The sequence below is a fragment of the Neurospora crassa genome, linkage group IV (assembly GCF_000182925.2).
Source record: "Neurospora crassa OR74A linkage group IV, whole genome shotgun sequence".
Classification (NCBI taxonomy): domain Eukaryota; kingdom Fungi; phylum Ascomycota; class Sordariomycetes; order Sordariales; family Sordariaceae; genus Neurospora; species Neurospora crassa.
The window spans coordinates 138,831-153,451 of NC_026504.1; the positions used below are offsets into that span (position 1 = coordinate 138,831).

General features: G+C 50.8%; 4 protein-coding genes across 4 annotated transcripts; 2 read left to right on the forward strand and 2 right to left on the reverse strand.

The window, feature by feature from the left end:
• Positions 1–3,083: 3,083 nt before the first annotated feature.
• On the reverse strand, positions 3,084–4,059 carry NCU07581 (hypothetical protein; the record flags this gene model as incomplete). The annotated part of the gene is made up of 2 exons (XM_957868.1): positions 3,084–3,668; positions 3,754–4,059. 2 exons carry the CDS (start codon positions 4,057–4,059, stop codon positions 3,084–3,086), a joined length of 891 nt encoding a protein of 296 aa, XP_962961.1.
• Positions 4,060–6,030: 1,971 nt separating this feature from the next.
• NCU07582 (hypothetical protein) lies at positions 6,031–9,001 on the forward strand. The gene is made up of 2 exons (XM_957869.2): positions 6,031–7,987; positions 8,060–9,001. Exons 1-2 carry the CDS (start codon positions 6,421–6,423, stop codon positions 8,791–8,793), a joined length of 2,301 nt encoding a protein of 766 aa, XP_962962.2. The 5' UTR covers positions 6,031–6,420; the 3' UTR covers positions 8,794–9,001.
• A 1,078-nt stretch (positions 9,002–10,079) lies between these two features.
• NCU07583 (hypothetical protein) lies at positions 10,080–11,737 on the forward strand. Its single transcript, XM_957870.2, has one exon. The coding sequence runs from the start codon at positions 10,267–10,269 to the stop codon at positions 11,611–11,613; it is 1,347 nt and encodes a 448-aa protein (XP_962963.1). The 5' UTR covers positions 10,080–10,266; the 3' UTR covers positions 11,614–11,737.
• NCU07584 (vacuolar segregation protein pep7) lies at positions 11,736–14,493 on the reverse strand. The gene is made up of 2 exons (XM_957871.3): positions 12,941–14,493; positions 11,736–12,891 (listed from the first exon to the last, which is right to left on the reverse strand). The coding sequence occupies exons 1-2, from the start codon at positions 14,157–14,159 to the stop codon at positions 12,053–12,055; spliced, it is 2,058 nt and encodes a 685-aa protein (XP_962964.2). The 5' UTR covers positions 14,160–14,493; the 3' UTR covers positions 11,736–12,052.
• Positions 14,494–14,621: the final 128 nt, after the last annotated feature.

The following is a 14,621-nucleotide window of genomic DNA, read 5'->3' on the forward strand; positions in this document are numbered from 1 at the left end:
AGGGGAATTTATTATAATTAACACGTAGCTTACGTTATAGATATTAATATTACTGACGTATTTTTATTAAAAGGAGAAAGTAGAGTCGCAATAAGTCGGCTGAACGCTTCGCGTTTTGATTGGTTTAGCCGTCCAATCCATCGGAAACGTAGGTTCAGATAGATGAAATCTGATACGTAGCGCAGGTCTCTAATAGTTACTGGGTCGGCTAAATCTATTTTAGGTATAATATTAATAGGTAACGATAATTGATTAATTAGTTAATAGCGGTTCGTAGGCCGACGTATAGTTTGCCTACAAAGTATAGAGGTTGGGCGAAGCGCTTGTTAATAAAGAGATGATTTCTAAAAGGAATAGTATAGTATAGGATGAATAGTTTATATCAATTGGTATTGGGCACTATTGTAAAATAAACGGTATAATAGAGGCAAATAGTCTTAATGTATTGTATGGTCTCAAATCTAACTACTACGTAGAGGTTCGCAGTATTGGGTTTTATACCTCGATGATATGCGGGTAGTTGGATGCCCTGTCGAGCTTACCTGCCGGGTTGACTGTCGTTCTGACTGCCTGCCGGTCTGACAGTCGTTCTAATTGCTATTTAACTGCTCCTCTTATACGTAGGCTAATCTTAGGCGGCTGAGTAATAAAAGTTATTTAGAATCTTCCTTATATTTATAGTAATAATAACCCTAACTTCGTTACTTAAATAGCTTATAGTATATAGGAACTTAGTCTTTTTATTTATAAAGTTATAACCATCGACCTCCTAACGGGTACGAATAATTGTAAATTAGGTAATAAATTAATTATAATACTTAAATATATCCTTCTCCTTATTTATAAACTATTTAAAGTCTTTAATTAAATTATAATGTTGGATATAAATATCTACCGCTAGAGCGGAGATAAAATAGTATTTTCTTAAGCCTATAAAGTAATTAACGGGGCTACTACCTTTACTTAGATTGTTAGGACTACTAGGACCGAACCTTTTAAGTCTACTAATACCTCCGCCTATTTTAGGCTTCTAGCCGGTAAATTCGCCAACTCCTCCTATACTACTAACGCTAAACCTACTAGTGTTAATACTACTAGTAATAACTCCATCCCTACTACTACCGTCAATACGGCTAAAACCTCCTCCTCTAGGAACCTCCTCTTTAGTATTATATATATTTAATTCGTTATTATCGTTTATATATACGAGGAACCTAGAGTTCTTAGTAATTACCTCTACTATCTTAATTATACTAAATTAAGCTTCGATCTAAGCGTTTCTAAACCTTTACTTAGTATAATTAAACTCTTCGCAAAGGATCTTAGCCCGGTTAGCTTTAGTAAAGGCTTCCTTATAGTTAATATTTATTTCTTCGAATATATTATTTTAGGATTGGAATATAGTTAATAAATCGGTATATTATTATTCCGCCGCTATAACGTCGCGTTCCTTTTAAGTAACGATAGCGCGTAGAGAATCGTTATCTAATTGCAAGGAAGCAATATTCTTCTATAGGACTATATTTTCCCTAACAATACTATTATACTTTTATTACTATTAATTAATTTAAATAGCCTATTAAGCTTTAAAGCTCTCGAATATAATAATACGGGTTTTAAATCCCTACGCCTCCTTTTTAGATACGGCGGCCAACTTATCCTTTATTTCTATAATAGTATTAACCTTATTATTAAAATTTTTAAATTTGGTATTAAAGTAATAAAATAATTTTATAACCTCCTTGGAATCCCTAGCCTTCTCGGTAAAGTCTTTAGGGACTAAGAGGCTAGTTACCTCCTTTTTATAAATATAGTAGAACTAATCGAAGCCCTTTAATAATATTAGGAATATTTTACATAGGTTAATTTAACCTTACTAAGATTGTAGTTAGTTACTGGGACTAAATATTTTATTGTAATTCCTAGTAATAATAAATAAAAAGATACTAGTTAATTGCGTTTATAATTCTAAAATTATTATAGTATTTAAACGAAATTCTCGCTTTGTATCGACCGATATCGAGTACGTTTTAATTGATTATTAGCGATTATACTAGTTAGCTAAATATAATTTCGTGAAAACTAAATTATTATAGTAGTCTCGTACTACTTTTAATTTATTTAAAATTACTTATTATATATTAATGCGATAATTAGGTACAATAAAGTATTATAGGGCGCGAATAAGCACTAAGCTAAGACTTTGATTGTTGTGCGAGGAATAGGAAGAGAATCCTGTGCGCGCACGAGAACTATGTAGGGCACGCGTGGGTCCAGTACACGGACTACAGCACGTGTGTATGTGACTGCTGTACTGCACTTAGACAGCTGTAAGCTGGCTGCACCACTGCAGTGCAGCACCCATCTATATACAGGAACATGGCAGTAATGCCTGTGACAGCCCTAAAAGGGAAAAAATATAGGGTGTGCTATAGGTAGTAACCTTCTATACTTTAATAAATGCCTTTAGAGGACTTTGAGTACCCCTAGACCTAAGGTGAAAGCCGGCATTTGAATCTGAGGTTGAAAAGCCTTCTAGAATAGTTCCAAAAAGTTGGTTACAAATAGGAATCGAACGAAGGTTACGAAAAAGAATGAAAATGAAGAACTACTTTATTAACCGCTTAACTACTAAGCTAATTGGTTATTTCTAAAAGAAATGCCTGGTTCTTTCCGTTGATAAAGGTTGCTAGGAAAAGGGGGGGGGGAGGGGGGCGGAGGAAGGAAGGTAGGACTTTGAGACTTTGAGAAATTTTGAAATTTCTAGGACCCGACTTTGAGGATACCTATTGTATTATAGCGCTTACCCCCTATAAAAAACATGTATTGCTTTATAAATATTGATTGTGGTTATTGTCCAACAACCACAACGCATGTTTGGAAACAGATTTTCCCACTACGGTACCTTCAGACATTATATCTCGTTACACGTAGGGACAGGAAACCCACAAATTCACAGACATGTTAAGCCAACTAGAGGTAGAGTATCTCACTCGCCCACTGACAAACCCACAAACACAGAAATAACGTACAATCATTCAGATAAATGAGTCCTAAGGACTTAGACCCCAGTCATCTGTCCCTTAGGCCTTGCCAGTCTGAGCACCAGCAGCAGCACCCTCAATCAACGAAAGTAAACCATCAACCAGCGTCCTGCAAATGGTTCCAGGACCGCAACCCGCAGCGACACCACCACCAGCCGCACCACCAGCCGCATCACCGGCTCCCGCGGCCGGAGCGGCCGGGGCAGCCGGCGTTGCGACATCCTTGTTATCACCCGCCGGGGCGGCAGGTGTAGCAGCGGCGGTTCCATCGGGCACGAAAAGCGCATACTCGCCCACCAAATCCGGCACCTTGGTCGCAACCTCATTCTCATCCGCTTCAAACTCGGTCTCGCCCACACCATCGCCAATCACGAAACTGTTGGTCTCCTTGCAGAGCTTGCCCAGCTTCGCTTGGCTGATGTCGACGGTGGAGTTGGCGTTGCGGATGAAATCGATTTTGGAGAGGGTGAGGCCCTTGGAGGCACCGCCGCCTATCTCGACCTTGTAGGAGACAGGTTCGAGGGCTTTGAAACCGGGAGGTGCGGCGGCGGGGGTCTTGTTCTCTGTTACGCGGAGTTGGCGGGCGTCGGGGTTTTTGAACTCTACTTCGAAGGCGCCGACAGTCTGTGTTGTTGGTGGTTAGCTGGGCACCACTCACTGGGATGTTGTGTTGCGGGCGAGTGAAGTGGGAGAGGTGAGGAAAACTTACGCCAGCGGGAAATTGAGTGTCGGTTTTGACGTCACCACCGCCGAGTTTGATGACGGTGTTGAACTTGCCGGCTTGCTCGACTTCATTTTCGTCCTCCTCTTCACCTTTCTTATCTCCGGTGCCGGCACCGGCGGTAGCAGTGGCTTGAGCCGCGGTCGTGGCAGTAGCCGAGGCAGCACCGGAAGCAGTCGCAGATGCCACGGCAGTTGAGGAAGCAGCAGCTTCCGCGGCTTCCCTCTTGGGATGGGGGAGAGCCGCGACGGACAGAACCTGGAGGGCCAGGATGAGGCTAGCTTGGAACTTCATTTTGAATGATTGGATTGCTGTTTGTTTTGGTTTGTTTGTGGCTTGTGAGTGGGTGAATGGGATATATCCAGCGAGAGGTCTCGAAACTTGAGCAAAAGTTTACAAAATGATGATATCGGAGAATGAATGTCGGGGCCAGCCACCGAAGAAAAGAACAAACGGCAAGTTGAAGCGAAAGAAGCCTGTGAAGAAGATGATGATGATGTTTGTGATGAGCCGTAGTAAACAGATCGTCCCCAGCAGATGTGGATCGCCGTATATATACATGTTTCTATCCACTCGGTCGCCAAGAAGATTTAGCATCGCGTGGCCGACACGATCCAGCATTTTGTCCATCATCCCATCCACCTTCTAGAGGTAACCATCATCACCATCTCGTGGTTGTTTCCAAACCATGCTGACACCCGCCAAGATAGAGTCAAGACCTTACCGAATAAGAAGTCTGTGCACACCAAGTTAGGTCTTTCAGTGTGGATGAATTGGTTGGGTGTAGTGGTGATAGGGCTGTCGTTATGATATTGTCGCAGGTGTGCTAGGTAGGGTAGTAGTAGTAGTAGTAGTAGTAGTAGTAGTAAGTAGTACTATCTATTTCAATCTGAATGAAACGGATATACATGATCCCTATAGGTAGGTACCTAGGGTTGAAATCGAGTACTATGTTGTGCGTGCCCGTGTTCTGGGAGTTGTAGATCCCAGAAAAAGGTAAGGTAACTTCTAAGCGAGTCTGGATCTAATCGAGGAAGTAGATCCGGAAAGTTGGGCCGAATTGGTCAAGGTAAAACGGAGGAAGAGAGGGACTTGTTTGATGTCAAAAGTGGAGCTGGCTAGGGGCTGCCAAGAAAAGGGGTTTGTTTACTTGTGTCAGTGCGCATGCGCATGGCTGCCAATACTGCGACGAGGGAGTGCCTGGTTGGGATGCGGCTAGACTTGCACGGAACGAGGTACATGTAACCTAGACTGACACGTGTGGTGATTCACTTGGCAGTTTGGGGTTATTTTCGGGCGGCTATGCTGTGAGTCTTGATAGGTGCTGAGAATTGGATGAACCAGAGTTCGAGTCCAGCCACATCGGCACGCTTGGAACATGTGTAAATGGCGCTGGGTTGTTCTTGAGGTGCTGAATTTCCTATTACCTCTTGACGTGTTCTCCAGATGCACTTGCTAACAAGATCTTCGAAGGAACCAGGTTGGGAAGATCAAGACCGAACTCCAAGGCAAGAGGAGCCGCAAGCATGGAAGGTACCTCTAGGTACCTGTGAATCATCCTGGCAGCAACGGAATATTCGATGAATTGAACAACGGCGGCACATCAGATCAACAGAGAGGACGCGTAATCCCTCTACCTCACCTGAGCCTCCAAAGGAAACAGAAATAATGCAGGGGAAGATTGGAAATCTCAACCGATGTCACGTTCGTTTCTTGTGATGTCAACAAAAGGGAAAAAGACTTATCCTCTTGTATTCCTGTCCCGTCGACATCAGAAAAGGGAAAGTGATTGCGTGCTCTCTTACCAACGTGGAAGCCGCTAGGTACCAAGCTTTTGTTGAAGCTTTCCATCAAAGCTTGTTATAGCTGGCCTTGGCCTGCCATGGCAGTATAGCACTGTCTACAGCCAGGGTAGCGTTAGCCGAGCGCGACAATAGCGGCTCATCACAGGGACCACACCCCCGCAGCGACAGGGGCTTGTTACGCCTTCGTTTCCAACCCAGTTCCCTTTTCCAAGTCTTGACCTTGCAGAAACACCATCTCGTTAACCGATGGGAATCTTGGCGGTTTCCAGGAATCCCATTCTTGGCGGGTCGCACCATGGTCGTTGTTTGTTACAGAAGGTTCTGTCGTACCAAATCAACGAGGGAATAAATGGACGCCACAACCGAGCTGGGAACACGGAGAAACATGTCGATGGCGGTTAGGGCACGTGCTGTGTCCGTGATAGGGGCGCGGTCACTTGGCGCGGGTGTCCGTGCAGTGTGCCAGTGAACCAACAGCGCCCCTGGACTTGGGCTGTGCCATAGCAGGTTGATATCATCTCCTGGGAGTCGGTTGGCTTGAAAGAGAACCCATTGTTTTCTGTTTCTCTTACGTTTTTGCTTCCCTTTTTCACTTTTCCGTTCCCTTCGCCTTTCCTTCACCTTCATTCTCTTCATACTCACTGGAGGAGTGCAGCAGGTCTGCGATTATTGTCTGTTGTGTTTGTTCCAGGTTGCTTTACCTTCCTCTCTTCGTCCATCAATGCTGTAATTCTCCCGTTTCGTTTCATTCACTTCGTTTCCTTGCGTCTTCGTCTCTCCTTTTGAGTCCACAATCAACACACCAAATCGGCCGGCCGATTCCACTAGACACCTGGAGAATCTTATCACAATGAAAGCCACAGCTCCCACTCTCCGCTGGCGGAACTTTGCCCGAGCAGAGGCCACCCGTGCCTGGGTCGAGGCAACCAAGAGACAAGCCCTCAACACCAGTGAGGACGACTCCCTGAGCGATACCAACAGCCTCAACTCCCTCAGTGACGACAACAGTCTCGATTCAGACTCTGATGCTGGTCGTCAACAACCGCCCCGAACCACCAACCCGCCACAACTCACCGGCGCCACAAAGACTCGTCAACGTCTGACAGCTGGTTCTCGGGCCCGTGTTACTCGTCGATCTCTTGAACAAAGACAAGCCATCAACACCTCAGACGATGACTCTGTCGACAGTCTCGACAACTCCCTTGACAGCGCCGACTCCTCGGCCGATGAAGCCCGTCCTTTACCTACTTCCACCACTACCAAACGCTCCAACCTCAGCTCCAAGACCCGCGCCCGTCTGGCTGCCAAGCATCGCCGTGCTCTTGACGCTCGCCAGGCACTCGACAGTGACTCTGCTGATAGCGCCAAAGACTCCCTCGACAGCGGCGCCGAGTCATCTGCTGATGAGGCCAAGCCTCTGGGACGTCCCACTCGCACTCAGAAGCGTCGTGCCCGTCGTACCATCGACGTAAGACAGGCGCTTGACAGCTCAGCTGACGATAACAGCCTGGACAGTCTCGAAAGCGGGCTCAGCGACGGCAACTCCTCGGCTAACGAAGCTCGTCCCACTTTGGCTCCCACCAACCCTCCCATCCTTGCTCCCAGGAACCGCAACCGTCTGACTTTTGGTCAGCGCCAGCAGCACAAGGCTGCTATCCGCCGCTCCATCGCCGCCAGACAAAACAACCTCCAGGACCCCAACACCTCGGACAGTAACTCCCTCAGCGACGACAACTCCCTCAGTTCTCTTTCAGACAACAACTCCCTGGATAGCAACTCCGTTGACTCTGCCTCCGACTCCGACGCCGCCAGACCGCAGCCTACCAACCCTGCAAACCTCACGTCCAAGGCTCCCAAGCGTCTCGGTGCCGGTTCTGGCGCCAGCTCACGGCCTACTCGCATCAGCAGACGTGAATTTCTGCCCCTGGGCAAAAGGAATGCCCCTGCCGAACATCCGGAGCACCCAGAGGATGAGGAAGACGATGCGGCTTCTGTGTCTAGTGTAAGTAGTGGGGACTCTGATGACGAGAAGAAGGAGGAAGAGGAGAAGGATGAGAAGGAGAAGGAGAAGACCAAGACGAGCACTGTGACTGCGGCTCCTACTGCTACCGCCATCGGAAGCGTGGCTACTACTACTACCGCCACCGTTAATGGCAGTGCTACCGCGACGATTACCTCTACTTCCGCACCTTCCGCTACTTCAGAGCCGGAAGATGCTTTGGCACCCGTTAACTCCGGCGACGCCACGGCGCTTCCGAACTTGTCACTTGCCCCGGCAGCTACGGCCACGCCAAGCAGTGTCCTCGGAGCTATCGACAACCAGCCGCAGGCGGATACGCAAGGCCAACAGACGCCGGTGCCGACGGCGAAGAAGATGAGCGCTGGTGCCACGGCTGGTATAGTCATTGGCGTATTGGGTATGTCCCCCTTTCCCCTTTCACCTTTCCCCTATCCATCCCTTAACAATCCAAAAACTAACCTTTAAAAAGGCTTCATCGCCCTCCTCGCCGGCGCCTTCTTCCTCTTCATGAAATGGCGTCGTCGTCGTCGCGAATCCTCCCTCTTCGGCCCCAAGACCCCTCTAGCCGACGAAAAAGGCGGTCCGCCGCCCGCCATCACATTCACCCGCCCTTCTTGGCCCAACCAAAACCAAAACCAGGGTCAGGGACAAACCAACAGCGCCCAGCGTGACCCCAACAACAACAACAACAAAACCAACAGCGAGGTAATCAACGATCTGATCCGCGCCGCTTACGCTGCCGAAGGAGAAGGCAGAAACACCATGGCAGACGCTCACGATGCAGCAAACCAACACAACTACCTCGACGAAAAAGCCTACGCCATGCTTGCCGGCCACCCGCCCACTCCCGCCGCCACTGAAAAGCGCGGTGTCAGTAAGTGGCTAGCGGACGTCATGACGCCTAGACAGTCGACCATCTCCATGGCGCAGAAATGGCCTTATCCCGTTGATCCACCGCCTGAGACTATGCCGGTTGGTGGTGGTGGTACATATATGCCTAGTGGTAATGGAATGACTACTACCAAGCAAAAAAGGTTGACGCCGCCGAGATTGCCGCTGAAGCCGGTGGTGCCGCCTAGTATGTTGAGGCCTGGTGCTGCGGTGGGGGGCACGGGGTTGCCGCCGGGAAGTAATGTTAACCCTAGAATGACGGTGGCTACGCAGACGACGACTACCACTAGTAGTAGTGCGAGGTGGGGGTAAGTGGGCGTTGTTTGATGGGGTCAATTGTACCTAGGTGAGGTAGTTGAGGTGTTGATGGATGGGGGAGTTGAGTGTTGACTGCCTGTGGAAGAGAGTTTGTGAAGATGGATGGGATTGTAAGAGTACCGAGAAAGGAGGTCGAGTGTGTGATGATAGGAGTAGGTAGTGTAGACGTAGCTATGTCAAGCAGTTTAATAGACCGTTTATCGGCATTTGGGTTCCTATCGCTGATCGTTGTTAAGGTTTTGATGCGATGCCGGGATGAGGATGGAAGTTACCGCGGTGCCTCATCGACGTCGTGGTGTACCGGCTGTCGTCGTGAATTGGTCAGGGGCGTACTAAACGGGAATAATCTCCCTCAGGTTGAGGCCAGTTGCGGAGGAAGCCAAGTTGTTGAGATTGACTGTTTCGGGGACTGCCGTGACTGATCAGTATGTGGCGGTAATGCCGTGATGGTTATCGACACGGAACTTGCCATCGCTTTGTTGGCGAGTGCACTATGCAGTATATACCGAATGGAAAGGAGAATGATCTTCCCAATTATCGATTCTTGGGTATAGTGGCACCCGTTAAAGCTGGGATGAGATATCGGTGAGCGTCCCTCGAACGGTCATACCGGTGTTGATCCGTGGTGATGTGAAGCTGGGTTCAGGTTGTGAGAGAGAGGGAATTCACTTCTCACAATAATGGACCGGCTCACCGCACGCTGGATGCCATGAATTAGGTTGAACTGCCGGCGATGATCTTCAATTGAAGTTGCTGGGGACCGTACTCGACCCCTCAAATTACCCCCAGAATGAGACAAGCGGGAGGTGAGGTGATATGGTCGAGTGTCTCGGGTGGCATCATGGGATTCGTGTGAACCCATAATCCCTTACGGGGGGGAAGCCCATTAGCGGCCCGTGATATGCCTGTCTGGTGCCGTTGGGCTGATCGCCACGTGAGGAGGACTCATCGGGAAATGAATGAAAGTGACGTACATACAATGAATACAAAGGGTATTGTCATTTCAGCCCCAGGATTTGGCTTTTGCTGTAGCCAAGCTCGAGGCAAGAGTTAATTCCCGTTGGTGTTTTGTATTGCCGAGTCATTGCGATCACCTTATCGGGTCCCCCCCTGGTGACCCCTGGTGATTGAGATCGCCCTCGGTAGAATGTGGTGGATGCCGAACAGACCGCGGTGCAGATCCCTACCTACCTACCGTACCACTCGGCTGGTAGGCCTCCTTAATCTCGTCGTTTGACGTCGTCGTTTGCGCTCCTTTTAAAGTTCGATCTTCGCCCATCTGCCGAACGAACCTTTCCATCTGTTTCAGTCAGCAACGGTAGTGTCGAGCAGAAGTCCAACTGCAGTCCTTCTTTCCAACCAGCGACGACGACTTAACTCAACCCCAGTCATTCTTTGAAACAACTCGCCCAAACCCACCTACCGTCAGTCTTTACAAGGAATATCACAAAAACAAAAACCGACAACATGTCACTCCTAACCAAGGCCGCTCTCCTCCTCGCCGTCGCCGGCTCCGCCCTCGGCGCCCCCACCCTTACCAACCCCGGCGGCTTCAAGAACCACGTCGCCGCCGCCGGCACTACTCACCACATCCCCGGCCACGGCACTCACTTTGAGCTCCCCGACCATCTCAAGCAGCGCTCCATCCCCGGCGGCGGAGAGATCGAAAGCACTCGGACGCCCGAACAGCAGGCCCAGTCTCACAACATGTACACTAACCACACCTACCTTCCTGCCGAGGCCTTCAACCGCACTGCCACCGTCACCAAGCGCGGTCTTCAGGCCTTGACGGGCGGCGATGCCAACGGCGACAAGAAAGAGCACATCCCGATGCCCCACGCGTCCTCGGTGCCCTTCGTCGACCCGGCCACCGGCATTTCCTTCCAGCGGTTCTACGACGAGACCAGCCAGTTCTCTTTTGGCCTCGCTTTGTCCAGCCTCCCCTCCGGTGCTGATGCTGCCGCCAACGACGCCACGGACTTTATCGGCCAACTCTCCTTCCCTCTGAACGCCACCTCCGGCCTAGGCCGCGGCGCTGGCTGGGGCGGGATCTCCATCTCTCCCAAACTTACCGCTTCGCACCTACCTCTCTTCCTCGGTCTCCAAACTGACGGCTTCGGTAACCTCGCCTTCTCCTCTTTCACCGAGGCCGTCAAGTCTGCTGCCTCCGGCGCTTCTGCTGCCGACGTCCCCACGACCGCTGTCCAACAAGCCGCTTCGACCGGCAAGGACCTCGCCTTCAAGATCCGCACCATTCCCTCCGCTACGAGCATCAGCGCCACGCACCTGACATACACCTTCTTGTGCGAGGGTTGCTTGTCCATCAGCAAGTGCGCCGCCAACTTGGACGCGTGGAAGGCCCAGGGAAAGACCAAGGTCCTGCGCCTTGGTTGGGCGATGGGCGACGCTGTTGCTTCGGGAGCCGAGAAGGAGGCCCAGCAGGCTGAGCAGGATTCAAAGAAGTGGGCTTACCACCGCCTCGGCTTCGGACACCTCAAGATCGACCTCGAGGGCGCTTTGTCGCACACGGCTGAGCAGTTTAACGGATGGAAGGCGCTGGCGATGGCGGAGGAGGTCAGAGGGTTCGAGGGGCTTGCGCCGCCGTTTGCCATGGATTTGGTGAATGGATTCTCGAACTCGGAGGCGGCCAAGAACTTGGAGAAGGTTAAGGGTGGTGAGGGCGAGAAGAAGGAGGAGGAGGGTGAGAAGGGGGTGGAGAGTGAGAGTGACAGTGACTCGGACAGTGATTCTGACTGTGGATGCGAGAGCGACAGCGAGAGCGATTCCGATTCGGAGAGCGAGGATGAGGAGTAGATATGAGGAGACTGACGTCGATGGTGTAATGTTGAGGATGAGAAAAGAAGGAGGGGATGTGATACCCAGTGTCGTTGGGATTCTGTTCTGCAAGAAGTTATGTTAATCATTGAATTGAACCGCACAAACTTTGATATCTCTTATAACATCGCCTTTGACCTTGGTCGTGAACACTTTGCTACCAGTCGCCGACCTGTAATATCGTTGTGGAAGCGAAAGGTTCGAATACGTCGTTGGAGAATATGAACCGCCGGAGGACATACGCATGCTACACCACGAGAGAGACCTCGGGCTGCTGTGACACTTGCTCAATTTTCCAACTACACCCTCTGAACTGTCGCCAAACTAACAATACCCCAATGCGGTAATGCTCCAAAACTCCTACGCCATGCTAATCCCCCCCAAAAAAAGACCCATACCCATAGTACTCGACATCCTCTTATCCACCAATGTACAGAGCACCCATCCGCTCCTCAACCCCTCTAACCCCCTCTTTAGCCCTCTCAATCTCCGCCTCGAGCTCTTCCACGTTTCGATTCAATGCGCTAACCTCCTCGAACCGCCTCTGCGCTCTCGCGCTCTTCAACATCTCCTGCACCATGAACATCTGTTCCTCAAGTACCACCAGCCTCTCCTTGGCCTCTTTCTCCTCGAGGTCCAGTTCTGATTGGACGACACTGGCTTCGCTTGCTCCGGCATTACTGGATGTTTCGGCGTCTTTGGAGAAGGCAGACTCCCCGTTTCGTAGGGGCGAGAGGGTGGATGTTGACCCGTTAAGTAAGCGCCGGTGTTGGTGTTGCATGCTGTTACTGCGCAACACTCGGGGCACCGACTTCAGAGGAATCAGGTTAGCATGCAAGAAAGCCGACGCGGCAGCATACACAGACTGCTGCAACCTCAACTGTGTCGGGCTATCCGTCTTCATGTCTCTTAGCCTTCTCGCGGCAAGGTCGTATTTCGCAAAGGCATCTGTCAGTCGTTTTCGGATCTTGGCGGCTTCCTGCACTTGAGCAGACGTGGGTGGGGGTTTATCCTGTCGATAGTCGTCTTCGTTCGGGGGCTGAAGAGCAAGCAGGGCTTTTTGAAAGGAGGGCATCAGCATCCGGATGCCTCGCTCGAACTGCCGCAGGGTCTCGTAGGCGCGTTGATCTGGTGGTTTGTGTGCTATGGAAGCAGCGAAGTCGCGATGAGAGAAAATGGTTGATTTACAGTCGCGACACATGCGGATGTCGAGGGTGGTGGTGACGATTCTGGGCGGCTTTTCGGTGTTTATCGTTGCTAAAGAAGGTCAGCAAAAGTCAACATGACAAAATGACGGGAGACGTACGATGCGCAACATCCAACCCAACCTCTGTCGAACAAGCCGTCTCCGGATCGGCGCAAACCACTTTCCCACATATCCGACAATGATGTCTCCTAAACGTCCAGCTGCCAAACTCCTGCTTGCAAAATGGACAATTCGTGACCGCCCCATCCTCTTCCCAGCTGACCACACTTTGCTCAATCATTTTCCTCTGGCTCTTCTGGCCCGTCAAGGCCAATAATCCTGACCCCTCCTCCGGCGGCATCTCAGCCAACAACCTCGTCAGCTTTGTTAACCTTTTCTCTAGCCTCTGTACCTCCAGCTTGTGTCTGTCCACCCTCTTTGCCCGTATTGCCTTGAACTCGGCCATATGATCCCTCACCGTTCCCCAGTGATCATTATACCCCTCCCTACTCTTGAAACAAGTCTCGCACACTCGACACCATATCCCTCGTACCGGTTCGTGGTTGGCCGATCGCGAAAGTTTCATCTGGTACATGGTGTGTTCCTCGCAAAACAGGCGGCCGCATTTCCGGCAGTTGACCAGCCCACTAAAGGGCCCTAACTTTCTTGTACATGTCGGATCGGTACAGGGGTCGTTCCCCGTTGGTCTCTGCCAGTGGTGTCGGGTGACTAGTTCCTCTGGGTCTACTGCCTTTTCTGCGGGTCGTCCGGGTGCGGTGGCGATGGCGCTGGTCGCGAGAACAGGTTGCGTCTCGTTGGATTCGAAAACATCAAGTCCGCGCAGGGTCTGGTTGATGATGTTCAATGGCTGAAACTTTTTTGCTTTGCGGACCTGTTTGTCGAACCAGCTCTTGACTTCGTCTTGTGTCTCTTCGGGCAACTCTTGATGGACGTCGTCGATGTGTCTGTTCAATTGAAGCAGGGTGACCATTTCCTCTTGGCATATTGGGCAAACGAGTCGGTTGTCGTTGGCGCCGACGGATTGGGCGCCGCCATTGGAAGGACCGGGCAAGCTGACATTGGACACGAGGTCTTGCGGAATATGAGGAAGCGGGGCGGAGGATGACGGGGAGATGGACTCGCGCGTGGAATTGGGCGATATGAAGGAGACGGTGCTGCTGTCGGAGGGCGCATAGGGGCTGGCGGCGCGATGGATGGCGGCGATGGTTGAGGGTGACGGCGATGACGACGACGCTGCTGCTGCTGCTGCTGCTGTGGGCGGGGCGAGGCCCTTGCCGTTGCCCAAGATGCGCCCACCTCCGAGCTTGCGCCCGGACATGTCGTCGTCGTCGTCGTCGGTGTTATGATACTGTAATATGGACGGAACTGGCGCAAGAGATGACCGATGGGAGCCCAGTCAGTCGTGGTACAGTAGGGCAAGAAGGAGGTGGGTTATGTCGGCGTCGTCGTCGTCGACAAGGTGGCCATTGTTTGTTGCCTAGATGGTCAGTGAAACGAGGGAAGGGAAGTGGAAGCGAAGTTGGTCGTCTCACTTGGTTCCCCGTTGTTGGGCAACCGAAGTTGACTGGGTGCCGTGCTTCGTTATTGGCTCGGGAGCGGCGGTAGGTACCTAGAGGAGGATCGGTAGGCGCAGGCGGGCAGTGTCACCTCAGAGCTGCGGCAGCCCAGCCTAGAGGTATGTAATCCGCCTGACGTTCAGTGGGATCCGCTATTTTGGGGCCTGCAAGTAAACAATTGTTGACGACTACGACGTCGATGGTCAGCCCAAGGAAACCAAGAC